General features: G+C 34.7%; 3 protein-coding genes across 7 annotated transcripts; all 3 read right to left on the bottom strand.

Moving 5' to 3' along the window:
* Positions 1,070–3,539, bottom strand: LOC109345470 (WEB family protein At1g12150-like). The gene is made up of 2 exons (XM_019584477.1): positions 3,324–3,539; positions 1,070–2,812 (listed from the first exon to the last, which is right to left on the bottom strand). The coding sequence occupies exons 1-2, from the start codon at positions 3,492–3,494 to the stop codon at positions 1,220–1,222; spliced, it is 1,764 nt and encodes a 587-aa protein (XP_019440022.1). The 5' UTR covers positions 3,495–3,539; the 3' UTR covers positions 1,070–1,219.
* Positions 3,801–9,163, bottom strand: LOC109345468 (protein C2-DOMAIN ABA-RELATED 11). 5 transcript variants are annotated; one of them, XM_019584474.1, is made up of 5 exons: positions 9,123–9,163; positions 8,844–8,960; positions 8,643–8,738; positions 7,688–7,995; positions 6,077–6,186 (listed from the first exon to the last, which is right to left on the bottom strand). In XM_019584474.1, exons 2-5 carry the CDS (start codon positions 8,952–8,954, stop codon positions 6,177–6,179), a joined length of 525 nt encoding a protein of 174 aa, XP_019440019.1. In that variant the 5' UTR covers positions 8,955–8,960; positions 9,123–9,163; the 3' UTR covers positions 6,077–6,176. The 5 variants fall into 5 exon arrangements, with proteins under 5 accessions (XP_019440017.1, XP_019440018.1, XP_019440019.1 ...); XM_019584475.1 differs by lacking the exon at positions 9,123–9,163 and having other exon boundaries at positions 8,844–8,978; XM_019584476.1 differs by lacking the exon at positions 6,077–6,186 and having other exon boundaries at positions 7,528–7,995.
* On the bottom strand, positions 11,593–27,593 carry LOC109345465 (sister chromatid cohesion protein PDS5 homolog A-B). The gene is made up of 34 exons (XM_019584465.1): positions 27,568–27,593; positions 27,322–27,448; positions 24,737–24,940; positions 24,391–24,572; positions 23,499–23,625; positions 23,148–23,366; positions 22,260–22,476; positions 22,018–22,163; positions 21,781–21,923; positions 21,075–21,224; positions 20,942–20,990; positions 20,668–20,859; positions 19,383–19,565; positions 18,248–18,402; positions 18,044–18,170; positions 17,821–17,970; positions 17,667–17,723; positions 17,420–17,556; positions 17,176–17,293; positions 16,873–17,007; positions 16,575–16,771; positions 15,804–15,960; positions 15,562–15,702; positions 14,970–15,041; positions 14,292–14,879; positions 14,089–14,202; positions 13,852–13,931; positions 13,626–13,677; positions 13,448–13,534; positions 13,285–13,322; positions 12,998–13,057; positions 12,755–12,909; positions 11,910–12,301; positions 11,593–11,800 (listed from the first exon to the last, which is right to left on the bottom strand). Exons 2-34 carry the CDS (start codon positions 27,412–27,414, stop codon positions 11,765–11,767), a joined length of 4,953 nt encoding a protein of 1,650 aa, XP_019440010.1. The 5' UTR covers positions 27,415–27,448; positions 27,568–27,593; the 3' UTR covers positions 11,593–11,764.

Here is a 27,593-nt window from a genome sequence, read left to right as displayed (position 1 = left end):
TTCATTTTGGTGGTCTTGTTTGTCTGTATGTTTAGTTTTATTTATGATTAATGCATTGTATGGTGAAATTTATCATGTTGACCTGTATATGCCAAGTTTTAAGAACTGATTTATCATTGATTTATAATCCTAAATTTTGCATACAACACTTTAAAATGTACATTATTTGATAATACACTTATCAAAGGCATGTGCATATGGTTATGACTAAGACAATTAGCATATAGGCATAAAGCAAGGCTTCTTATTATACATATTCAATCTACTCTATCTTCACAAATAATGTAGGTATTATTTTCACCAATCATCATTACAGAAAGGAAAATATTTCTTAACTCACATGGAAATGTGAATGAATTGGATTACAAATGAACTACCCTGATATTAAATTCAAGTTTGCACCAATAAATGAGATTACTTCTATTTGTACTAATCAGATGCAATATTTAGTCTAGGATCTTTGGACAGGCTTATATTAAAATCAATCTCACACCAATGAATGAAATTACTCTAGAAGTGGCACTAAATTGGTTTTCCTTGTAGAACTTTGATGTTATTTTTTCACAGTGAATCTATACAATTACAGGTTTACACCAACAACAAAACTTTCTGGCAGTGATAATTTGTAGTCATAGTTAAATACATAAGTTAGTGTTATGCCTTTTGAGAATCAAATATGATATGGCAGTGATAATTTACATGGTATGCAGTATTGGTTTAGCTACACCATATGTTGTTTGTCGTTACTTTTTATGTTATTATTACAAAACTTCCTTTATGATGAACCCGATATGTGGCAAGTTGAATTCAATACGCAGTACGTAAGGCAAATGAGTTAACCATATAAATGTCGTATACATGTTACTTACAAAGACCTGTTATCTATACTATAGAAGCAAAAAGTGACAATGTTTTATAGGTAATCAAATACATATGATTCGTTTAGCATTGTATGCATGTAAATAATGAAACCTGATAAACTGCTATATCTAAATGATTTCCCTCAAATGTGGTAAAACTATAAGCTTTTCTGTTAAGGGCCAAGAGAAAATCAACTCAAGAAACCTGGATGTTGAAAATGAGCATAAGCTCAATATTTTCTGATAGATGAAAACTTTGACATGTTTTTCAGTGCATAAATGATCATGTAGTGCAAGGAGCATTCCAAAATGCATATAGCCAATACAATATGGTTTTGTTTGAGACTTAGATTTCATTTTCATATGCGCAAAGAGATCGGTCTTGGAGAATTCTCCGAGTGATCCAAACTGGATTCCATATTTTGTTCTTCATGATGCCATCTCTTTAATTCACCTTCAACTGCAAGTTTTGCAGAATCTGCCATTTCTGCATTCCTTAAAGCCATATCTGTTGCAGCTTTGATTTCTTCAATTGCTTTTAAGTTAGCTTCTACCTTTTTGTCTACTTCAATTTTCCTTGTGTTGATTGCTTCCACCTGAATTATTGCAGCTGCTTCTGCCCTTTCAATCATATCTTCAGATTCCTTTATCTTTTCACTCAGAGCTGCAAACTCTTGAACTGTCAAAATGATCTTGCCATTGGTCTCAGCATTTGTGACTCTCCCTTGCATGTCATTCAAAATCTTCATCTCCTCAATTGCTCTTTTTTCTTCAGCTTTTGCTTCTTCAGCTTGCTTCAGGACAAGCTCTAGTTTTTTCTCCAACTCTTCAGCCACGGCGCGGGATTTTTCAGCCTCTTGCTTCAGCTCTTCAGCTTTTGTTTTCATCTCTTCTGCTTCTCCTTTTGCATTTTCTGTCTCCAGTGATAGCTGCTCCATTTTCATATTTGTCTCCTCATTTAAATTTTCAGCTTCCTCTACAAAACCACTCTCAGCTTCGGGTCCTGCACCTTCTTTGGTACTTTGTAGTTCATCTGTTAGGATAGCAGCAAGAGCTTCTGCTGCTTTCTCTTTCTCCATTGCTTCCTTTTGCTCAATCTTCACTTGTTCTAATTCTGTTCTAAGGGAATCCACTAGGTTTCTCAGTGAACTTTCTTCCGAAGCAACTTCCTGCAGTATCTTTGTGGCTTCTTTGATCTCCAAAGTTATTGCTCTCACAGAATTCATCTCAGAAGCATGAGCCTGTTTCATCTGCTCTTGAAGATCCTGAATTTCTGCACTTGTTTCAGCAAGTTTGGCCTCTAGACTTTGAGTTAGTTCCGGGTCGTATTCAGTCTTTAAAGCCGCCAATTTCATCTGCGCTTCTTCCTTGGCACCTTGGTAATAACTTAGTTGTGCTTCTCTATCTCCCATGACCTTTGCCTGTTCTTCTTGTGCTTGCTCAGATGCAAGCTTCATTTGCTCAATTGATGCTTTCATGGTTGCAATTTCCTTTGAGAGTTCATTGATCTTTTCTAAATTCATTTTCGCTGAACGCTGAGCTTCTCCTGCTGCTTGGAATGCAGCCAATTTTGCCTCCAAAGCTGCATCAAAATCCTGCCTGATCTTGTTTAGTTCTTGCTTCGAAGCATCGAGTTCGGTAACAGTTGTCGTGTACTCCTTTCTTGCATGCTCTAGTTCTTCTTTCCAAGATTGATATCCTATGGCTCTTTGGGACAGTGCCATTTCAAGTTCTTTTCCTTGGCTCTTCACTGCTTCAGCTGCTTCCATTGCTGATTTCTTAGATTCTCTCACACTGGTGAGCTTCTTTGTCAATTCACTAAGTGTCACATTAGCCTTATCAAGCTCAGAATGCGCTTTAGATTTTGTAGTCTCAGATTTTTCCAGCAGCTTCTTTATCTTGTTTAATTCTCTTTGAGCCAAGAGAAGCTGTGTCTCCTTTTCCAGTACATTCTACAACTTACAAAAATTAGTAATTCCGGAACACAGCTACATCAAAAAATGACATTATTGTCGAATCCCAAAAAATTGCAAATAAAAAGGCCAATCGAAGTTACTAGTAATGTGGCGTGGATACAAGTATGTCGTTCATTTCGGAACGCAGTTCATCACCCTTTATATTATTATTATTATCATTGCCAAATTTTCCTTAAGGTGAATGTGGTACACAACAAATCTGTTATGTAGTATGCAAAGTTAATAAGTGAACCTAGTAACTATGGGTCCAATTACAATTAGATGCTAAAAAAGTGTGCAAATATGATGTGATGCATGTATAAATTTGTGTTAGTAGCATTGTTGAATTTGTTGAAGTTGTGCATGCCATGCCATAACAAAGAGAACTCATGTATTTGGCAATCATATGGGTCATGCAAAGTATAAAAAAATGGGAATTTTCTTAAACTATGTTCTGAAACCTGATCCTAGGATTTTTTTTTGATGAAAAGTTACATTTGATGCTTACCTCTGATGATTTTCTCTTGATAGAATTAGAACGTTTTTCCTTGGAGACAGCAACTTCACCAAATAAACTAACAGCAGCTTTGACAGATTGAAATGGTGCTCTTGTGTCAATCTCTCCAATCTCCCTTGGAGAGATTATATCCTTTGGTTGATCCCTGATTCTGAAGCTCATTATATTCTCCCTTTTTTACTTGAAAAAGCCTTAATCTGCATGATAAATAACTAAGCATTCTGAAGACAACTTTTTATATATGAAACTATACAATAAAAATGTTGGACCAGACTACGACCGGGGGATCCGTGGGTAACAGACCCAACGGATATCTGCACGGGTCTGGGTCCGTGAAAATGAAGCAACGGGGCAGGTCTAGGTAATGCACTACCCGGACCCATCCAACCCCATTGCTATCCCTGCTCCAACCATCGGGGAGTTCCATTGTTACCGAGGTATGGGAGGAGTGGAAAGCTAGTTTTCAGTGCATAAATGATCATGTAGTGCAAGGAGCATTCCAAAATGCATATAGCCAATACAATATGGTTTTGTTTGAGACTTAGATTTCATTTTCATATGCGCAAAGAGATCGGTCTTGGAGAATTCTCCGAGTGATCCAAACTGGATTCCATATTTTGTTCTTCATGATGCCATCTCTTTAATTCACCTTCAACTGCAAGTTTTGCAGAATCTGCCATTTCTGCATTCCTTAAAGCCATATCTGTTGCAGCTTTGATTTCTTCAATTGCTTTTAAGTTAGCTTCTACCTTTTTGTCTACTTCAATTTTCCTTGTGTTGATTGCTTCCACCTGAATTATTGCAGCTGCTTCTGCCCTTTCAATCATATCTTCAGATTCCTTTATCTTTTCACTCAGAGCTGCAAACTCTTGAACTGTCAAAATGATCTTGCCATTGGTCTCAGCATTTGTGACTCTCCCTTGCATGTCATTCAAAATCTTCATCTCCTCAATTGCTCTTTTTTCTTCAGCTTTTGCTTCTTCAGCTTGCTTCAGGACAAGCTCTAGTTTTTTCTCCAACTCTTCAGCCACGGCGCGGGATTTTTCAGCCTCTTGCTTCAGCTCTTCAGCTTTTGTTTTCATCTCTTCTGCTTCTCCTTTTGCATTTTCTGTCTCCAGTGATAGCTGCTCCATTTTCATATTTGTCTCCTCATTTAAATTTTCAGCTTCCTCTACAAAACCACTCTCAGCTTCGGGTCCTGCACCTTCTTTGGTACTTTGTAGTTCATCTGTTAGGATAGCAGCAAGAGCTTCTGCTGCTTTCTCTTTCTCCATTGCTTCCTTTTGCTCAATCTTCACTTGTTCTAATTCTGTTCTAAGGGAATCCACTAGGTTTCTCAGTGAACTTTCTTCCGAAGCAACTTCCTGCAGTATCTTTGTGGCTTCTTTGATCTCCAAAGTTATTGCTCTCACAGAATTCATCTCAGAAGCATGAGCCTGTTTCATCTGCTCTTGAAGATCCTGAATTTCTGCACTTGTTTCAGCAAGTTTGGCCTCTAGACTTTGAGTTAGTTCCGGGTCGTATTCAGTCTTTAAAGCCGCCAATTTCATCTGCGCTTCTTCCTTGGCACCTTGGTAATAACTTAGTTGTGCTTCTCTATCTCCCATGACCTTTGCCTGTTCTTCTTGTGCTTGCTCAGATGCAAGCTTCATTTGCTCAATTGATGCTTTCATGGTTGCAATTTCCTTTGAGAGTTCATTGATCTTTTCTAAATTCATTTTCGCTGAACGCTGAGCTTCTCCTGCTGCTTGGAATGCAGCCAATTTTGCCTCCAAAGCTGCATCAAAATCCTGCCTGATCTTGTTTAGTTCTTGCTTCGAAGCATCGAGTTCGGTAACAGTTGTCGTGTACTCCTTTCTTGCATGCTCTAGTTCTTCTTTCCAAGATTGATATCCTATGGCTCTTTGGGACAGTGCCATTTCAAGTTCTTTTCCTTGGCTCTTCACTGCTTCAGCTGCTTCCATTGCTGATTTCTTAGATTCTCTCACACTGGTGAGCTTCTTTGTCAATTCACTAAGTGTCACATTAGCCTTATCAAGCTCAGAATGCGCTTTAGATTTTGTAGTCTCAGATTTTTCCAGCAGCTTCTTTATCTTGTTTAATTCTCTTTGAGCCAAGAGAAGCTGTGTCTCCTTTTCCAGTACATTCTACAACTTACAAAAATTAGTAATTCCGGAACACAGCTACATCAAAAAATGACATTATTGTCGAATCCCAAAAAATTGCAAATAAAAAGGCCAATCGAAGTTACTAGTAATGTGGCGTGGATACAAGTATGTCGTTCATTTCGGAACGCAGTTCATCACCCTTTATATTATTATTATTATCATTGCCAAATTTTCCTTAAGGTGAATGTGGTACACAACAAATCTGTTATGTAGTATGCAAAGTTAATAAGTGAACCTAGTAACTATGGGTCCAATTACAATTAGATGCTAAAAAAGTGTGCAAATATGATGTGATGCATGTATAAATTTGTGTTAGTAGCATTGTTGAATTTGTTGAAGTTGTGCATGCCATGCCATAACAAAGAGAACTCATGTATTTGGCAATCATATGGGTCATGCAAAGTATAAAAAAATGGGAATTTTCTTAAACTATGTTCTGAAACCTGATCCTAGGATTTTTTTTTGATGAAAAGTTACATTTGATGCTTACCTCTGATGATTTTCTCTTGATAGAATTAGAACGTTTTTCCTTGGAGACAGCAACTTCACCAAATAAACTAACAGCAGCTTTGACAGATTGAAATGGTGCTCTTGTGTCAATCTCTCCAATCTCCCTTGGAGAGATTATATCCTTTGGTTGATCCCTGATTCTGAAGCTCATTATATTCTCCCTTTTTTACTTGAAAAAGCCTTAATCTGCATGATAAATAACTAAGCATTCTGAAGACAACTTTTTATATATGAAACTATACAATAAAAATGTTGGACCAGACTACGACCGGGGGATCCGTGGGTAACAGACCCAACGGATATCTGCACGGGTCTGGGTCCGTGAAAATGAAGCAACGGGGCAGGTCTAGGTAATGCACTACCCGGACCCATCCAACCCCATTGCTATCCCTGCTCCAACCATCGGGGAGTTCCATTGTTACCGAGGTATGGGAGGAGTGGAAAGCTAGAAGTGAGACACCATGTCTTGAACCAAAACCTTAAGACATTAGTTCCAATGTGGGACTTCACACTTCAATAAGCCCAACAAAAAAAATACATAGCAATAAGCTCATAATGTGATTTTTGCACTACATTTAACATATGCTGCATTAGACATGCAATAATGATGTTTACCTTAATGTTTGATGATGTTACAAGAAAGGCCCTGAAATGCTATATCCTTAAGTAAATGAAACAAATATGAAGCCTGAAGAGTTCTTGTTTTACTTGATCAGATAGAACCTTAATAAATAAATGGTGTTTGAACTCAAAAAGAATCAAGATGAAAATATATGTTCCTTTTAAGTCCAACTCTTATTTACCCTTCTTGACCATTGAAAAGTCCTAAAATATAGCTTGCTAAATTTGGTTTAATGTAGAATTAGCTATATACTATTTTGAGCTTGAGGATCTGAGAGGTTTATGGTGGTGCTAATAGTAAATGTCATTCATATAAGGTTGTCAAATACATAAATAGCTTTTCCTCTCTGGACCATAGTTACAAGGTAAGGTTTGACAATTATCTTGTTATTATAGGATTTGTTTTTCTTTAAAGTGTATATGATATGATAGATTCAATACATAGTTAATAATAAAAACTAGATAACTATGCTATAGAGTATAGACATTTCACAAAAAAATGTAACTTACCAAAGGGTCAACATGGTACATATGAACCTCATTTGCCACCATATCCTATATGGTATGTTGATGCATCATGATGAAAGGTGGCAACTTATTCCTATTTTTAGGATTCTAAATTTGGGGTATGTCCTAATTTTGAGTGACCCTTATAGATCTTTACCTATTATACTTTTAATGCAAGTAAATGGACAACAGTAATTGGTTTAATCTAATTGAAACAATTACTCATTTAATGCTTTAACCACCAGTGTGGTTGAAGAGGTTTTTGTCTTGAAAAATGATAGAAACTATTGTTCAGCTCAAACATGATTAGATTAGAATTCAGAACTTTCTAATGGATTAATATGCTCAAATTATTGATCTCATTAGATAAAATGATTATATATATATATAAGGCTAATTTTCTAGCATTGATGTCACACAAGGTAAACAAATGCAACACACCATAAAGACCAATGAAGCTATAAACAACAACTTCATTTGGAATATGAAGATCTACTTAGGAATCAATGAAAAGTAAAACTCAACTACACATAACATTGTGTCAACTATGATCTTGTTGCAATTTGTGCACTACTTTGAGGGAGTGTGATCAGCTTGACTATCAACTCTACCTCCCCGGACTCAACTCCGCGAAGCCGTAACCAAACATTCTGCACAACTTCGCCATTTACGCAATTGATGCTGCTTTCGCGGACTAGACAATTGTCACTTTCCGGAATGACCTTCCTTAATGTAGTTTCACCAGAGGAGACTCTTAAAATATCCCTTAATCTTGCTGCTGAAACCAATGGTTGAAGGTTTAGGAAAGCATTTCCCATCTTATCATCTGCCTTCAAAAGATCTTTATCAAATACTTCCTACACAACAATCAATTCAGTTAATAAATAGTATCTTCAACTAATGTTATAAAAAATTCACAAGAAGAACTATTTATGTAATTCATAATCAACATATAATCTAAATAACTAAACTACATACTAGTTCAATAAGTGCTTATTATATGATAGCTAATGAGCTTCCTATAAGCTCATTTTATCTTATTTCATAAGCTTTTTTAGTGAAATTAGCTAAAGCTATTATTCACAAAGCACAAGGTTCAGCCAAAAATAACAAAATGACAGAAAAGTTGAGATTAGAAACACATCATGCTAAAGCTGCAAAACCAAGGTCCCTGCTTGAATCAGAAGTTGATCAATTATTCATGTGGGGGATAGTTATGAGACAAAGAATGTGACCTGACTCACAAAGTTGTCAGCTACCTACAGATAGAAGATAGAACATGTGAGTTACTTGTACCCTTATGGATTATTATTTTGCTTTTCTTTTTAGGCCATCTTAAGAGGGGTTTTTTTCCCATTCAATCAAGAAATTATTGAAATGTCTGAAATCTGAGGTTTCAATTAGTTCAATATATTCAAGAACAAAGTACAAAAACAAACCATTAGAAGTTTGGAACTGCATGCAAAGTTTGAAATTTTACAAATTCCAACATTAGGAAACTCACCAAATTCAGAACTACCAAGGGTTCTGTTGGTGTGAAATTCATCTCCTCATTCCAAACAGGATTCAAACAGCTATTAATGACTTTGGTTTTTGCTGTCTGGTACAAGTTTAATGCATTATTTCAACACTTATACAATGTTGATGTCAAGATTCAAGAGAAGTAAGGTACAAAATGAAATTGAAATATAAAAATCATAGTTACCTGATTTCCTACTTTGAGCCCAACATAAGGATCACTGCTCTTGAAATCTCTGATAACTAACCTCTTCCCTTGTACAACTGTGACTTTAAGCAATCCCAATTGTTCATCCATTATGCAGATAAAAATACTACAAATCTACAACACCAAATATGCAGATAAAAATACCAGAAAAACAAAGCAATGAAGAGAGTAGGAAACTAAGACTAAGAAAAGAGGATAATGGAATAAACCATGAGCAATAGAAATGTTTATATGTATAGAGATAACTAAAGTGAATTACTTTGTGGTTATGTTGTTTAGAATGAGGAAAGAGCAATGAACATCAACTACTACATGTGAAGAGGAATATCTTAAGTTGCATTGTTTTATAAAGACAAAGACATCATGCAACAGACACGTGTCAGTGAAGAGAATCATTGTTCATTATACATGATGACATTGACCATTCTTGGTCTTTGTTTTACCACTAATAATAATCCACTATTCATATTCCATATCATTATCAAAGTGTGTCAGCTTTTTCTGACTCACTTCAAATATTAACTTAATAGACTCAATATTTAAATATTCTGATTTGTAACCACTAAAATATGTCAAAATTGAGTTGTAATAAAATATAATTAATTTGATTTATATTTAATATATTCTTAGCGATTACGTTTTTTCATTTTTTTAAGAAATCAGTTTAAGGTTGTTACTTTATAATAAAAAAAGGTTAGTTAGTTTGAAAAACAGCAAATCATGTATATTATTTTTGACCACGTGCTTTTACTTCCCTTCATGATCATGGCCTATTGTTTTGCCTATAATTTTATTTAAACTCTTAAAGTAGTACTCTTTTTGGTATAATTAAAAATATCTCTTTATCTTTGAATAAATAATTAATTATTTTTAATGTGTGTGATGTAAGATAGAGCAAGTAATTAAAATTTGGAATTTGGGTTCAAAAGTTTCCACATTCATATTCTTGGGTTTTATTATGTTGTTTTTCTTCATTTCTTTGTCACTTACTTAACACAAAAATAATTGAAGCTTGAATAATGTGAGATAATTCGTATAGATGTATTGTATGTCTTGGAAACAATTCAAACAACTCACTTAAACATATTATACTTTAGGTCTATGAGAATATAAACCATATTTTTTTTGGTAAGATGTCATTAGTCTATAAACTATCTTCTTAAGCTAATTTTAGTTAATTATAGAGTTATTTTCTAGTGAGTCGCTTCACTAATTATATACAATATACTTTTAAGTGGTTGAGTAATTATTTTAGTCTCTAGCTAATACCTTCTTAGATTAATTGTCATTTATTAAACGATTGAAGTGTGTACACGGATTCTTTCAAATATATATATATTTTTCCAACAAAGTAGTAAGTTTATTTAAAAGGAATATAATCAAAATGGCATATCATGGCAATGACAAAATTCTAAACACTTGAGGACACATGGGACGTGACTATGGTTAATGAGTTCACAAGGGTATCTTTCTAATATAATAATCTTACATAAAAAAAAATGTATACATTGACATTATAAAAAATTTATATTTATTTTTAATCATTATTAATTCTTCAAAAAAGTAATACAAATAAATAATAAATAATACACTAACTGTGTATAAATGAATATTTATATCGGCAGATATTACATTCCTAATCTTATCAAGACTGCAGGTGTGTACACTGGGACTGGCTTTATTGCTTTTGACATCATTGGTTTAAATGAGTTAAGAAAAGTTACGAAATAGATTCAGCAACAGAAAAAGTGGTCAAAAGCGTATGCAAAAAGAATGTGCAAGTAATAATATTGTTCAGAAATATATAGTTTTTTCTATTGTGGATCCTGGAAATATTTTAACTTGCTCGAGAATCTGTATGTAGATCTTAACACACTCATAAGAAAAACATGCTATCTTTTTATTATATAATAACAGCATTTAGAACTTGTTTTTTCTGTAAATAAATCGATCAAATCCTTCTCTCATATTCCCCATTAATGAAGCCTCATACTAGGTTTATAATATGAAAAATGATAATTCCTTTTATAAAATTAGCATATAAATCTCCCTTCCCTATACACTTATGATGCGTACAAAGTGATACTTATCAATTATTAGTATACAAGTGATATCACCTTATGTTGGAAGCAATGTCATACCAATATCTAAGGGCATCAACAATTACAATCAATATTTCCATTCTTATTTGGATCTCACACATTATTTTATAATTTATTACAACTCTCCATGAAATAAGATATGTTTTTCCCCACAATAGCAAACATCAATCTTATTCTTATTTGGTCCACAATATCTACCTTTTTCCTCACTTTCCCTTGCATAAAACAACCAAGAATAATTCTTATTTAAGAACAAACAACATAAGATAAGAATGACACAGTAAAGAACAAAACAAAAATGTTCTTATTTCATCAATAACAACCACATGGTTGTTGTAATAGAGTTAAGCCAACCCTACCCCACAAATGGATTGTGGATCTTATTTCAGTCCATAAAATCAAAAACCGCAGGTTTATAATGTACAACACAACATGATGGTGTTGATGGTAAGGTCATAAGGTATAAAAACAGATACAAACAGAGATACAAATACAATCATCCCCCACATATAGCTCTACATATTTCATCAGTCAACAAAAATTAATTATTTTGGAAGGATGAACCAGTCCTCATGAATCATATGCTAAACCTATCATTTAGCATAACAACCCTAAATCACTTTTTGCTAAAAGCGGATTATTTTGCATTCTACAGGCTACAAGACATGCAAAGCACATTTATAAGTGTATCAATGAATGGCACTGATACCTTTACTTGCACTGAAAGATACTAAAATGCTGCCACAGCACCACTTATGTTGAAATCTTCAGAAATTTGTGATACATCAGCCAAATTGCTCACTTTTTTTTCCCTGAGGGAAGATTCCATTTGATCTGCATCAACCATTCTCAGTGATTAGCTTATATATGGTTAATATATTTTTTTCAAACAAAAAAAGTAAATAGAATCGGCACTACAATTCTTCAAGGTCGAGTTATTTACCAGCGGCTCATCGTCAGAAACCTCAGCAATTCTGGCACTATCAGGACTTGTTAACTCTTTAAGATATTTTTTCACTTTTCTAGGACTACTTTCATCATCACTGTTACTTTGATTCCCTTCAGAACCTGATTCTTCTCCATTAACATTTTCTCTCGAAGACCCACCTGATTCATCATCACTGTCACTTTGAACTCCTTGTGGGACACTCTCACTTTCTTCAGAATGACTCATACCATAATCATGCTTCTCTTCATCTGATTCCTGCCTATACCTCAAGCTCGTCTTCTTCTTAGCCCCCTTTCCTCGTGAAACTGATTTTGCTTTCTTGTTATATATCTTCTCCTTGGTTATGATTTTATCAGGCTCTCCACCCTGTTCCCCTTCAGAACCATCTACAATAGAAAGCCAATTAAAAACTACAGTCTCACGTAATAATGAAGCAGACAAAAATGAAGCAAGTAATGAGGAACAACAAAAATATCACTAGAATCAATTATATTGATGAGACTTTAGGAATAATATTCACACACAATTTAGCAAATGAAAGAACTAAATAAAAGTGATTTGCGAAAAAATTCGAAAAAATCAGAATCTTTTCCCAAGCTTAAATGATTTAGCAAATGAAAGAACTGAATAAAAGTTGAGAAATTTTCAGTTGAGGATGGATTTATTCATGGATCTAAACTATTAATATGTTACTGTAAAAAGAAGCACATGGCCAGGTTCACAGTTCCTGAAACATTAAATCTAGTATACAAATTTGCTTGATACACACAACCAACCATTATCACATGCCATCATTCGGAAAACATAAATGATAATCATTTGTATTTTAAGATGATTACCTGAGTTCATCTCAGCATCAGATATCATGGTCTCTTTCTCTTCACGGTCTGATATGCCAGAACTCTCTTCGACATCCTCTTGATGGAAAATACTTTTTGATGCACCTTTTGGTCCATTTTTAATATGCTTATTAGGAGATTTTTTACCATTAACTCTACATCACAAAATGGTACAAGTTATTAGGACTGAACATAGAACAAATTTATGAATGCACCATAAGGATCTCATATTTTTCCACTAACATTTTTCTTGTCCTTTTACTCGCTGAACCACTTGAACCTTTCTGTTTCTTCCCAGTAGACCTACAAAACAAGAAAATCAACCCACAAAAAGAAGGCGCATTCAGAATGGAATGCAACATCATGTCAATTAAGCTAGCGGAAATACACCTCACATATCACTTAAACAAATGAAAATGTATCCAACGTTTCCAAAGATATTGAGATTTTTTTAATATATACATATATAGTGAAACATATATATCCAAATACAAATAAAATAAAAACTAAATTGTAAAGAGAATACTTACGCTTCACGGGGAGAGAGTGTTTTTGTCAGTTTTATCTTCTGTTTAAGATAATGTAAAAAAATAAGAATCAAACATCAATGATGATACTTGACATCTTTTAGTAGAGATAGAAAAAGTAGAGCTGCTTCTGAAAAATAAAGAACACTAATGAAGAATCAAAGACCTTAGTAGGTTTATGGCTGCTGTCAATAAGCTCCCAGCGCTCCTTCTCCAAACGGAGTGTCTCAACTTCTCCATCATCATAAAATATCTTCCATGAGACATGCCACAGTAAAATTGTATTAGAAGGGAAATAGTTATCTAGAATAATAAATTAACATCAATTCAGAGTGTGAGCTTACCACATGCTTCCTTTTTACAGGATCATAAGACTTAACAGTGCCTTCATAAAATCTGCAGAGCATCAATATAGCAACATGAGAACTTCAAAGAAGGCATACAGAAAGTACACTACAGTGTAGAAAGTCAGATGCTAATGATTAATCCAGTAGTAGACAGATATTAACATCAGTTAATCGATGCAATGCTTCTAGAACTTTTCTCTTTAGATTTATCATAAGCACTTACTGCTTATCCAAAGGCCACCAAACTTTAACTCTGCAGCCAATTAGATCTTCAGCATCATTTTCACCTTCCTTTGCTGTGCACTATAGATAGTATATAAAAGGAAACTCAAATCAAATTATTATCCAAGGGACTTTCTGGAACACAAACATTGCAACATATTGAATTCTTTTTTGGGTGTTTGAGAGGAGGTGAAATATCCACTACAACATTGATTATAAAAGGTGCAGACAGATTTACCTTCACCAATCCCCCAATACTTTTTCTTTTTGCCTTTTTAGTAGACCCCGTGGATGACTTGAAATTGCCACTTTGAGTATTATCAGTTCGATTTAAATTATCAGGACTCTGCAACTGAGGCAGTAAATAAGCACAAGTCTACAGCATTGATTAATTCTACTCTAAGATCCTATGATAGTAATCTACTGGACAGTAAGATTCACCTGCAGATCATGCTCATCAGATTTGTCAGCCTCATCATTGCGATTGATTTCAGAGACCTTAGCTTTTGGTTTTAATGAGTGGTCATTGCCTCTGACTATTTTTCTCGGCATAGCTTTGATATCTGTATCCAGGTTAATTTCTGCATCCACCAGTGATTTCACTCCAGAGGATTCTTCCCCAGAAAATCTTTGAGAATCCTTTGAAGTACTACTTAATCTAAATTTTCCACGAGTAACATCAGATCGCTTACGTTTAGGCACTGGAGAGGGTGTTTCTTCACCACCTCTTCTGTTTTTATTTGCTGCACACACTGGATCCTTTTGCAGCTTCTTACTCAATGAATGATTGTGACCATTACTTGATTCAAAATTAGTTGACACCCCCAGATTATCCATATTAATTTCTCTGACCATATTTAAGATGTCAATATCATTTTCAGTCTGTCTTGTTTCAGCTGGTACAGACTTGTTCTTTTTCACTTTTTTGCCCTTGGTTCCCTGAGATTTTATGTTCTTTATAATTTTTCCCAAGGGCATTTCATTTTCACTGTCCTTTAAAGCATCATCCTCAGCTAATTGAGATGGAACCTGAAATATGGAAGAAACATTATCACACGGATCAAGATTTATGATGCACCAAAAGTGGCTATTTGACTTTATCCATTGCATCAGACGTACCATTTCTAATTTAAGTGATTCAAGGTGAGCTAAGACACTTTCATCAGCCAACCAGGTTTTCCCCTCTCTTACCTGCCGGATGAAATAAATAGAATTAATAAGGATTTCCTAATTAGATGTGATACAGGATCTTACAAATCTTAAAAATATGTTTCAATAAAGATGAAAAAAAATCCATCTCAACTCTATGTTCAGATTAAATCCTAAACAAAACCAACCCAATCACATATAGTCAAACAATAAGAAGCAATCACAATTTAAGCGTAGGGGAATGTCTTCCTGTAACTAAATTACGCAAATGGCTATATTAGAGCTATAGCATCGAAACAAATTAATCAATTAAAAGGGTCGGCAAACATATGTTGAGCCAAAGTAACAACAAATTCTATAACTTAAAACAGAGACATCCACAATGTTCAAATAAAATTAAAATCTAATAAAAGTAATATGATGGAAGCAATAGCAATGCTACAAATTGATAATGAAAGGTATCTTAAGAATTAGCAACTATTTCGAAGGCATATTTCCCTGTTGTGAAGGAAGCTTGGCATACTAGAAGGAGACTTAAGGGTATGACAAGAAAGGAGAATACCACAGTGTCATTGTCCTTCTCACATGCTTTGTATAGTATCGGAGGTAGGGAAACTGAAGAAGACAATCCTTGCAAATCAATGTCCTTCTGTACTAGTCGCTTGGTGATTGCTAACCCGAAGTCACATATGGCATGAGAATTCTGGTCATTCATTGATCACAAATGTAAGATTACAGTCTTTTATCATTTTGACATTATCAAAATTTATCTGTCACAAATAAGTAAATAAAATTGTCCTCAACCTTTGTCTTTGATGCATCAACTATATCTTCAGAGTGCTTGATACTTTGAAAGATAATGGTGATGGTAGACAGGACTTCTTTTTCTTTGGTAGTGTCTACTTCTGAGTTGGCATCTTCATCTTTATGCAGTAGCAGCGATAATATCAAGTGCAACTGCCTAAAAACTCAGGACAAAATGAAAATTCCACAAGAATGAGAGTTGTCAACATTCCTTACTAGAAGAAGTGAATCAATAGTTATCAGCACAAGATGCACTCCACATTCATATTAAAAAACATCACCTATTCGTAACATGTGTGGAGTACAATAAATCAGTAAAACATATACATTCAAGTGTTACTGCCAAACAAAAAATCTATATGAACATAAAGACCCTAATTGTTTTTGGGCAGGAAGATCGCCTAGGCTTTAACAAGAAACCCTTAGAAACAAAAGTCTGTATTACACATACATAGATATGTGGACTTCAAAGTTACTCCAAAGTAAGACTCTATATAAGCTTTCCATACACGGTGCAGCTCAGCATACATAAAAGCAATCTAAAAAAAGCATGCGGCACACAATATGTCCTCTGCCATGCCGACAACCATTGGTAAGAATTATGCATGCTAATATAAACTATAAAATCCCCGGATGGTTAAAATAACAAACTGAAGCCCCCTCCCCCCCGCCCCTCTTGTTTACTGTTATGTCTCTTTTCAACCCATTTTAGAAGAATATGTAAATAAGCAACAAGCATACAGCTGTCTTGTATGGGTAAACATATAGTACCTGTATACATCATTGTATGCTTTAACATCCTTGCATTCATCAATATTAGGACATGATATGTTAGCAAGTGCATGAACTAGGTATGGAAGGATGTGTTCAGGGTAAGCGGTCAAGGAATTTGCATCTAATCGCACAGAAAGGTGTCGTTCCTTTACTTGTTGATGCATTTGAACAATTTCAGTTAGGTTCTGCTTATCCTACATTAACAACACAAGTCATCATAAAGAAACACAATTGATGTCAAAGGTAGAAAATTGTGCAATTCCAAAAAGGTTTAAACAGATAATTTATAAGTTACCTCAGCAAATTCCTCCGGCTTGGACTCAAATATGTTGAATACAAAAGCACAAGCATACTTGGCATCCAAAAGGCCTTCTTTTATATATTGATGAACTTTGTTCAAGAAAACCTTCTTAGCTTGAGGGAAGCTAATCTATAGGCCCAAAAGAAGACAATGACAAGCAGTTATTTTTACATTGAAATGAAAACTTTGACAAATTAATAACTGCTAACACATTTGAAAAGAGTAGTCTTCATACTAATGTGGTAAAAAAAATCAAGTGCTCAAGAAGAAATTAAGTAAACAAAAGGAGGAGCCTACCTCTGGTGTCCTTAAAGCTAAGTGGAAAATATCAGCAGGTATCTTATGATCCCAGAGCCTTGACAAACGAAGAACTGCCTTCGCAGAAGCAAGCCTCAAATGGGCCTTATCAACCAAACTACAAGAGGGGATAAATGAGTACATATGATTTGAAACCACAAATCCAATTTGACATGAAAAGGAGAAAAAGTGATAATTTCCAGATAAACTAATTAAAAACTGTAGTTATGTAAAGCCGGCATACCTTGACTGTAGGTCCTTTGATATTTCACCATAAGATAGCATGTTTCGAAGGATATCCAGAAGACCATCAATACTAGGACGAATATGAGCATCTTTGATTGGCATGTAGCTCTTCACCAAGGTTTTAATGCCATATATCTGCAGCAAAGAAAGAAAGAAAGAGATGGAGCACAAAAATAGAGAATAAATAGCACTTTACAAGGTGCTATCTATCTAAACAAATAGAATAGACTATTCTTTCTACCTACCTTTAACATACAAATATCACTTTTATCATCCCAAGATGCTCTTGTTTGATCTTCTTTCTGGAGCAAAGAAACAAGCATGTAAATAAATAAAAATTACTTGCTTATCTCATAAACGAGCAAGTCGTTAAAGGAACTTGAGAGTTGAGAGGCTTACACTATCACTTTTAAGAATCTTGTTTATTATAAATCCTTCAATCTCACTTTCTCTAGTTTCAAAAACAGGCATTGAAGTCTGTGCAATACACCCTAGAGACTGCAGTACTGCAGGCAGGTGGATTTTCTCCTCCAGCATATCTACAAGCCTCTGCATATAAGGTGAGAACATCAGCATAAAAATATTTGAGAAAACTATACTATACGAATTAATAGTATAAAACCTTGTATAGAACAGAGAGAGACTTGAGGCCATCATCCTTTGTTATTGCAGCCAGTGCATGCACAGCATACTTGGCATGTGTCCGGCTGCCTTCTAAACAAAACCTCTCCAACATAAGGTCAACAGAACTGCATAAACTAGGAGATAATAAGAATACTATACAAGGAAATGGATGTTCAAGAGTTAACAAATTTAATAGTGGCACCTTGATGTAACTGAAAGTTGTTCACGGATAGTACTACCAGCCTTTGCTAAAACATTCAAAACACCCTCTTTAATCATATCATTGTTATCCATTAGGAAATTCACCAACTCCTCCTCACTGCCAATAAGAAGAAATGGACAGAAACGAGCAATTATCTGCATTAATGACAAGTGAAGTTCACCAGAAAGTTAGAAAAGGTGGTCCAATGTCTGTAATTTTCATGTCCTAGAGGACCAAAACAAATGAAAATATACAACAACCAATGCTAAGTCTACATGGATCAACGACACCATAATGATCTATCATAAATCAAGTTCATTAACAAAGCATGCAACAACATGATAAAATTGCAAAAGCATATGAAACCATTAAGAAGACTCCATGACATGGTATCAATGCCTTGGACCATATTAGAGACAGAGTTGAAGAGAATAGTAGAGATAGAGATGAAGAGATTAGTCAAGTTTCAAGAGGGTGTAGTAGAATAAAGGGCTAAAATGTTAATCACTGTAATTCTGTTACAATGTATTTGTGTTAGTATATGTTAGTGTAGGAGATTAGTTAGTTAAAATAATAGCTTCCTTGAGAAGTTATCTCACCTTCTATAAATAGAGGTGTTCCTAATGTAATTCTAACTAACTAATTCATTCAATAAAAATATCAAAAAGAGCAGTTACTCTCTTCCTCTCTTTCTCTCTATTCTTCATCTTCCTCTATCTTCTCTCTGATTTGTTCTCTTACAGACCAAAGCATAGTCCTCACCACCACATACTCTAAATTAAATTAAATTTCAACCCAGAGCACTGGTGGAACTGTGCTTGCTACACACATTGAACTTAAAAAAGGTTTTCACAGAACATGAGTTAGAAATACCAACAAAATCATCCATTGGCTTTCTCCTAATAACTTATTTTTTTGGGAATAATTATTATTCTACAGACATTCCCCTGAAGCCCGAAGATACAAATTAATCAAAAGGAAGTGAAGACAAGAGAATGCTTAGCAATTAGGAACCCTCCTGCTTTTCTTTGGAAAGAACTTAAAACTGGATATTGTCCATTTTAGACAATACATAATACAAATGTTAAGGAACCAAGCAGGATAATGCAATACTATTGAAATGTCATGTTCTTACCACCAATATATTCATGCAAGATTGCAGGCGCTGGTAATCCTCTGCAGATTTATGTACAACAATCTCTGAAAGAACAGCTTTTACATGTTCCTTGTTGAAAAGCAATAGGGCGCACTTGACATAAAAGGTATTGAGAAACTCATAGAGCTGATGTTTCTCACCAAGTGTTTTAAGCAAATCATCCTGAAGACAAAAAAGTAAACAAATAACCAAACAGTAAATAGCAAACTACAAAATATAGTCCCACTCTTTCCTTACTTTCAAAGAAACATAAGAGTTAATCTGAATCATAACAAGACTGTATACTTTAGATTACCCAATACTACATATAGACTCCTCAACAATAATAACAAAGCCTTAGTCCCACTAGGTGGGGTCGGCTACATGAATCGAATGACAACATAATGTGCTATCATAAATTGTGTCCATTGACAAAACATTGATTTCTAAACACTTCCTAATTGTTTCACTTATGGTTTGTCTTGGCCTCCCTCTCCTCTAGAAATTGGATTAATATCTATTTGATCCACTCTCCTTACCGGAGCTTGTAATGGTCTCCTCCACACATGTCCAAACCACCTAAGGTGCGATTCTACCATCTTTTCTACGATAGGAGCTATCGCAACTTTCTCCATAATGCATTCACTCCTAATTCTATTTTGTCTAGTGTGTCCACTCGTCCAATCAACGCAACATTTTCATATCTGCTTGAGTTTATTCTCTTGTTGACATTTTACGCCAAACGTTCAGTCCCATATAACATTATGAGTCTTATAGTTGTGCAGTAAAATTTCCCTAAAGCTTTATTGGTTCATTCTATTGATAGTTTGATACCTTGGAAAAAGTTAATTTGGCAACAGCAAAGCAAATCCAGAGACACGTTGGAGTATGGTGTACTATGCTAATGTAGGTTAGAAAGGTATATTCAAGGTTCAATTACTTATATAGAATGTTCTAGATTCTATGCATAAATAATTGACACTGTAGCTACTGTGGTTCAGTTAATTCAGTCAGCAAACCAGATTTTCAGATTTTATCTTTCTCCCATTTTCTCAGATTCTCACATTTTCTAGATCCCTAGAACTCTGAAACATATGTATAACATATTAGCAACAAATTATTAAGATTAGTAATACATCATAGAGGAATTGACTTGAGTACCAACAAAGATTTAGTTCCCATATTTTCAAGCCAAAGATTAATTCCCAGCATTTTGTAACAATGATTACCCAAATAAGTGTACTCAAAATTCAAAACCATGTCTATCAGTTTCTGAATATATTACCCGGCATAAACGAGTTTCATGAAAGGAAGTATTCGGATCAACAAGATTCGTCAAACTTTTCCAGATAGTATCATCTTTTAATTGATCAAGGATCTGGAAACTCTCCTCAGCCTTTGTTGGGTCAGCAAATGACCGGGACATTACTCGTAAACAGAACGCGATCTTTTTTTGGATTTCAGGATTGTCTTTATCCTGCAATAAAATGAGATTGATACCTTTTTCTCATGCAATTTACTTTGAAAAGTTCATCTTTATATCTTCCATGGTCACATACCTGACTCATCTGCCTCAGAGCCATATACTTTTGCATCTCTTGCTGTAACCTGCAACAAAGTCATCCCATGAAAACTGAAAAAACAGAGATGCCAGGAGGTGTATAAGCCATAACAAAAGTCAACCAAGCTTACCTTTGTTTTTGTTCCATTATCTTTTCAAGAGCCTTGAACTCCACTTTATCAAAGCCAGAGAAAATATCAACCCAATGTTTAACCATATAATTGACTGAAAACTCTGATGGAAATAGTGACCCACATAGAACAGATTCAATTATATCTGGTCTGCAGAATGAAGTGAATACAATGTCAATAATAAGAAAAGACCCGAGGGAAAAAAAGAATATAAGTACTCAAACGAAATCATTATTCTATTCCTAAAACAATCTTCACCGTTAAGACGACCAACTATTTCCACAATGTACCGGTGAAGTATAGGAAAAGTGGAAGGAGTTACAGAAGCAACAAAAAACACACAAAAAAGAAGCAAAAGGCAACAAGCTTAGTACAGCAAGGATCTTTCAGAAACACAGATTTTATAAATGAATCCCTATGTAGCTTCAAAAGGATTGTGTTTGTTTAGTGATAATAGAAGCAATTTCTTACACAGAGCTTTCAATTTACAACAATATTATAATATTCATAACAATACTAATTATCTGTAAATAAATTATCAGTCCTTATTTTATCATCGCAAATCAACAAAGTTTTGTGTCTTCTCTTCAAATAATACATGGAAAACAAAAATAAAAAAAATCCATAACCTAGAAATAAAGACCATGATGTAAATAATGGTAAATATGATGACATAATGTCTACTCATGCAGCATCAGTTTTTCACCTGAAATCTTTGTCATAGAAACATCTAAGGATCTTCCGAGGAATCCAGTCATATTCATTGGGTTTAACTGTATCCGAGCTATTCTCACAAAAAGCTCTATATATCTCAGCTAACCGCTCCATGGTATACTTTTTAACAAGCAGCTGGAAATGCAGAGCAAAACACCGACTTGAGATACAGAGAGTTGAAATCATGAGTTAAGAAAAAATATAATTCAGAATTTGGTTGTATACATACAGATTTGTCATGAAGCCGTTCTGCAACATTTTTCACAGTTTCAAGAGGAACTGCATTTAAGGAATGACATGCTACATCACAGATAACAGCCACAACTTGCTTTCGAACATTTTCATCAGAATCCAGAAGCCGGTCACAGAGGGCAGCTAAAATATTGTCCCCAAACAAAATTAGGAGATATAGTAAAAATATAAAAGCTGGGACTGAATGTGTGCATGTGTTTAATACTTCGATTCACTTACAAATGATTTGAGGAGCTTCAGCCATAAAAGGATTTGATAGTAGACCGCTCTTTACATGATCAAGGACCGACATGCGAACCTGGAGATCTCTATCGGTGAACTTCTTTAAAAATTCTGAAAATATAGTCTGGGACACTTTGGGAATGGAAAATCCAGGAAGAGAAATTATATCGCCAACCAAGTTCACTGCTTTCAAACGTGTTTCCAGCTGGTCAGCCTGCAAGTTCCAAATTACAAATGAGAAATGAGAATCCAGTGATCAACATTGAATGATAATCAAGAGTACAATTTTCTAAACAATAGATCTGAATCCTCCTAACTGATTACCATAATAATTCTCCTAATTACGAAATAAAGTATTGAATGCCTTCTATATTCCTAAAACATTGAATGTATTTACTTTTTCAATTAGTACTTTCTTTATTTATAATAAGAAGATTTTTTAAGAGGATATAGCGAAACTCCTTTTTTTTGTACTACCAAGGATATCTCCTCACCCTATGGGTAAGGAACTAATCTCTTTCGGGGTGTGTAGCTGCCCCTCCCAACAAGTGTCACTCCTAGGAATCGAACCTTTAACACTTTGGTCTTTCTTGGGATCCAGCGGGGCCTTACACCACTAGGCCATCACATTGTTGGTATTGCGAAACTCCTTTGCTAAACTTGTAAAATGAGTTTGATGTGGAATAAAAAAATACCAAAGTGACTCTTTGTAACTATGATATTAGAACTTCATAAATTCTAGAGGTCAGAAACTCCACAAAGAATAAAAGAAAATTTACACATTGAAACATCTTTTTTTGCAGCAACAAGTTCAACTTAATGGGAATAAATAATACTCATAGAAACCACATAGAGCATCAGGAAAGGCAAAAAATCACTAATCACCAGTAGCTCTCCTGTGACATAAGGGAGAACTCCAGATAAGACCTGAGGAGCACAGGAATAGAGATCGTAGATAACTTCATGGTAAATAACTTGACTGTCCACTGGCTTGCTATCTCCTGACATTAACGATAACAAGAATTGTTTAATGTCGGGCTCAATTTTTCCTATGCATTGATGTATGACATTCATACAAAGCTTCCTCGCAGCTGCAGTAACATCCTGGAATCAAAAATTACAGACACCATGTTTCTTGTATAACATTAGAGATAAGATAACACCATAATAAGAAGAAGAATCATTCTCCAAGAGAATCAGTTATCTAACTATAACAAGAAATTTGCAAGTACTTACTCGTTTCTCACGACCTAACATAGACAGCAGAATAGATAAAAGATCCTCACGAACATCGTCACCCTCTTCTAAGAGAACCACCATTATAGTTTGCATGGATGACAGGACACTTTCTGGATGATCATCTCTGAGCATGAAACAAAATTGACAAGCACCAGTCATTAATCCAAAGAAAAATTTCAATCGAAGAATGGACTGTAAAAAATTTGACATTCAAGGAAATGACTACGAGATATCTGCCTAACTCTCAACTCAGTGACTAACGGGTCAATGTGTTTACCAATAAAAAACAAAAAACAAAAAACAAACTAAGAGTTGAATCATATAGAACTACTACTTACATGATTAATGCTTCAAAAGTGGTATCACACACAAGTACTACTTAATACATGTGATTGATAAATCAAAATTAGACACTACAAACAACTGGCAAAATAATAAGGAAATAATTTTGAAGTGGTCAATCGATCAAGAGGCCATCAACCTGAGCACACAAAACCTTGTGCTATGCCTAGCACAGTTGCATGTACTATAATATGCCGATCATCACACAGTATCCAAAATGTAATTAAAAAAAAGGACAAAATAGGTAGGAAAGATAGAATGAGAGAGCGGTTTCACTGTTTTTACAGAATTACAGCACTACCCTCTCTATTCTAAGTACATAAAGATGTATAGTTTCTGTTTATCTAATTATTTTTAATTCATTTTATAATATTATGTATCCAGCAAAAAGAATATAGTCTCCGAACCCAATACTACTTACAAACCAATGAAATATAAAGTTTGTAATCTTGGAAGCAAATAGCAGCAGCTCTTAGAGAAACAATATTACTCATAACATGAGCACAAGCCTACACTAACGAACTAAAATATTTTATAATAAACTAACCGTGCAACAGTGAAGAAAGTATGGAACATGTCATTCACCATTTCATCACATTCAAGATCCAACATTACAACACAAGATCTATATTTTGCAAGAGTCTCCAGTATAGCAACTCTCTGGCCAAAGGATGGACTACCGGTATCACTCAGACCACTAAAAGTGCTCACAATCAACTGAAAGATGTCCTGCAAAGCGATCGAAAAACTATCAGTATGAAGGACATTATGTTACCAACTGAATTTCTCTTTTGGTTTGGATGAAAATAAAATGAATTTCTTTTACCATTTAAGCTATAAATAAGGAGACAAGTTAAGTTATATAATCAGACAACTTGAGCAAATAAAGGCACCTTTAGAACATCATCACTGTAAGGCGCTTCAGGTGCAGTTATCCGAGTTATCTCACAAAGAGATGTTGCAACTAGAAGTTTGACATCCCCGTCTTCATGCTTCACCAATTCTGGCTTAACAATTGTGTCAAAAAACGGTTTCATTGAAGTCAATATTGAAGCTTCTGGCGATTGATACAACTCGCCAAGGCATGCTGTTGCTTGCTGCAGACAAAGAAACATTTTATGTGTGTGTACGATGGATGACTAAATTAGCAGTAGCCAATAAAAAATCACATTGCACTTTAAATGAAAATTTGTATGCTGTAGTGTAAAGCAGTAGCATAAATATAAAGAAATGGCTATTTAACATTAAACAACATTATAGCACACATTTGGCTTCAAGCATTATATTCTAGTGTCAACTTGTTTTTCGTTATTTAGCCATACCACATTCATTTTGCAGCAGGAAAACCTATAACCGGGAAATCCTATGTACTACTGTAAAGTCCATTCTTGTCAACCCCTAATAGTGAGTTTGGGCAGAAAGAAAGAATTTTCAACAAAAGCTTAAACAAAATTAGTACCTTTTGTTATGCTGACTATTAGATAGTCCACTCATAATTAAAAGACCCAGCAGCTATAAAGCAAACAACTGTTGTAATACTATATTAGTATGTCCACTTAACCAACTTAAACAGTAGTATGTTAACCTTAAACAAAGCCCTCATTCACAATCCAATATATGTTTCTCAACTTGCTCCCCTCGTAATGCTGGTTGCTTAATCAACAATTGTCTAATTATAGACTTGCGTCACAAGTATAAAACCAGTTCATCAAGGCATCCTCAACAGGGTCCGCAATTTTTTTCCCAAGAGGATAAGCATTAAGGCTGAAAGAAATAGAGATGTAAAAACCACCCTAAGAGAAAATGGCATTTATTATTTCATCGCATGGATATCATGCTTGATCAAGAAACCAGGTAATATGCTTGGTATAGTATAACTAGGTAGTCAATCCCGGACAGCAAAGCATACTGGTCACCCTCCAAAACAATATATCGGAATAGCGGCTACAACGCCATTTAGGAATTTAAATAATTTATAATACAAGTATATAAATGTTGAAAAATAATAATAATAATAAAGTACACAGAATTAAAGACATTCATGATTAATAATTTAAAGAGTTTCTTAAAAGTAATTAAGTAAAAAGTGTTTGCAAGAGGTTGAAGAAACAAAAACAGAGAAGATGAAAACCCAATGAACATTTATATATAGTTTCGGAAGAACCCATAATATATGAAGTTTTAAAAAGTGCATCACATACGACAAAAGTGATAGCAAGACGCATGTAACAAAACCAACTGCGTAAAATGCACAAGACAAAATCAAAACGCAAACATAAAAAGACAAAACACACCACAGCCCATTAATAACACTATAAAAGTAATATAAAACAAATCATTTAAAGTGAATTTAATATAAAAACATGGAAGGCCATTTCATGCTAGGTTGCGCGGGACCCAATTCGGTGGCGCAATAGCTTAAGGTTTTTGAATGGGTCGAGGAGCTGCGCTTTCATGCCGTCGCGGAAGAATCTTGCTGTGAAACCTCATATGGCAGCTGCAATAATGGCCCGCAGCGGCCAGTGGATAAATGCAACACTCCTATAATAGTGTTCAGTGACCCCCAAAACACACTGTGATCCTGAGATCATCAGCTATAGTGGTGTGATTGACGACCATATCCGTAGTATACATCAACACCATTTGATTTTAAGAGCAATGCAAAAAAGCTGACCAAGCATTCAGCAGGTACGATCCCAAATCTTCCTATTTAAGTTTTTCGGAATACAACTTTGTTTGTCAACTAATCTTACAATACAACTAAAGTAATCAACCTTTTCAACCTTAAATGCATTTTGAAATTGAAAGGGGAGCTTAATTCATCTACACATGCCACTTTCACAGGTAAGTAATAATGCCATAATATGTGACTCAACAAATTCTAGGGTTCGTTAAAGTGAGGTATTCAGTCATTCAATAATCACCCAATAGAATAAAAGCAAGCAGCTGCAGCTACTAATTTCTCCCTCACTACTTTTAATTCCACTATCCACTCCCTTCTCTCCATTCTCATGCACAGTAGCATACCCTTTTTCCACTCAGTTTTCTCCATATCGAAAACAAAGACATTATATTGAGTTTAACTACAACTCAAGTCACAAAATAACACTAACATGACACAGTATTCAAACTAAAGCATCTTCACGACAAATTCCTTCACAAATGAACCTAACTATAAAGATTCTTCACAAACTTGGTTCAAATTAGCTACAGTTTCACATCAAACAGAGTAATTCTGCTAGTTTTTTTTTTCTCCATTCAAACCTCGAATTCTCAATTACAAACCACAAAGACTCAGAAGCCCGGAACAAATGCCCATAAACCCTACTAGAATACCTAATTGACACATTTTCAGCTAAATTTACTTATTGCGTGAGACAAATCAGCTTAAAATAGAAAAATTAACGTCGTTTAACTAAAACAAACAAAACTAAAAATGCAGAAAAAAAGTTGAAATTATTGAAAAAGGCAAACAAACCGTTAAGATGCTGATGAGTTCATCTTTGGAAGATGGAAGAGTATCGAGCTTGGATCCTAGCTCATGGAGTTGAAGGTAAGGTTCCTGAGCCATGTTGAGAGAAAACGAAACGGTGCCGTTTTCAGTGTTGCGCGTGCATGAGTTCCTAACAGATTTGGTTTTGAGTTGAAATGAAGTGAAAGTGAACAAGTAAGAAAAGAAAAAGAGATGAGAGATTTTGGTTTTCTAACACCGAAAACTCACGTGCTCACTTTTGTTTTTTTGCAGCCATG

The sequence above is a fragment of the Lupinus angustifolius genome, chromosome LG04 (assembly GCF_001865875.1).
Source record: "Lupinus angustifolius cultivar Tanjil chromosome LG04, LupAngTanjil_v1.0, whole genome shotgun sequence".
Taxonomy (NCBI): Eukaryota; Viridiplantae; Streptophyta; class Magnoliopsida; order Fabales; family Fabaceae; genus Lupinus; species Lupinus angustifolius.
The sequence above is the reverse complement of the archived record's forward strand: the minus strand, read 5'-3'. Positions and strand labels throughout refer to the sequence as shown.

Bases quoted from the DNA above. Each gene is read 5' to 3' on its own strand.
- LOC109345468 (XM_019584472.1), bottom strand. From the start codon at position 6,161: ATGAGCTTCAGAATCAGGGATCAACCAAAGGATATAATCTCTCCAAGG. The intron at 5,480-5,990 runs GTAAGCATCAAA...TGTAAGTTGTAG, and splicing joins TCAAGAGAAAATCATCAGAG to AATGTACTGGAAAAGGAGAC.
- LOC109345470 (XM_019584477.1), bottom strand. From the start codon at position 3,494: ATGAGCTTCAGAATCAGGGATCAACCAAAGGATATAATCTCTCCAAGG. The intron at 2,813-3,323 runs GTAAGCATCAAA...TGTAAGTTGTAG, and splicing joins TCAAGAGAAAATCATCAGAG to AATGTACTGGAAAAGGAGAC.
- LOC109345465 (XM_019584465.1), bottom strand. From the start codon at position 27,414: ATGGCTCAGGAACCTTACCTTCAACTCCATGAGCTAGGATCCAAGCTC. The intron at 15,703-15,803 runs GTTGAGGACAAT...ATGAATGACCAG, and splicing joins TTGATGCATCAAAGACAAAG to AATTCTCATGCCATATGTGA. The intron at 14,203-14,291 runs GTGAATCTTACT...TTACTGCCTCAG, and splicing joins CTGATGAGCATGATCTGCAG to TTGCAGAGTCCTGATAATTT.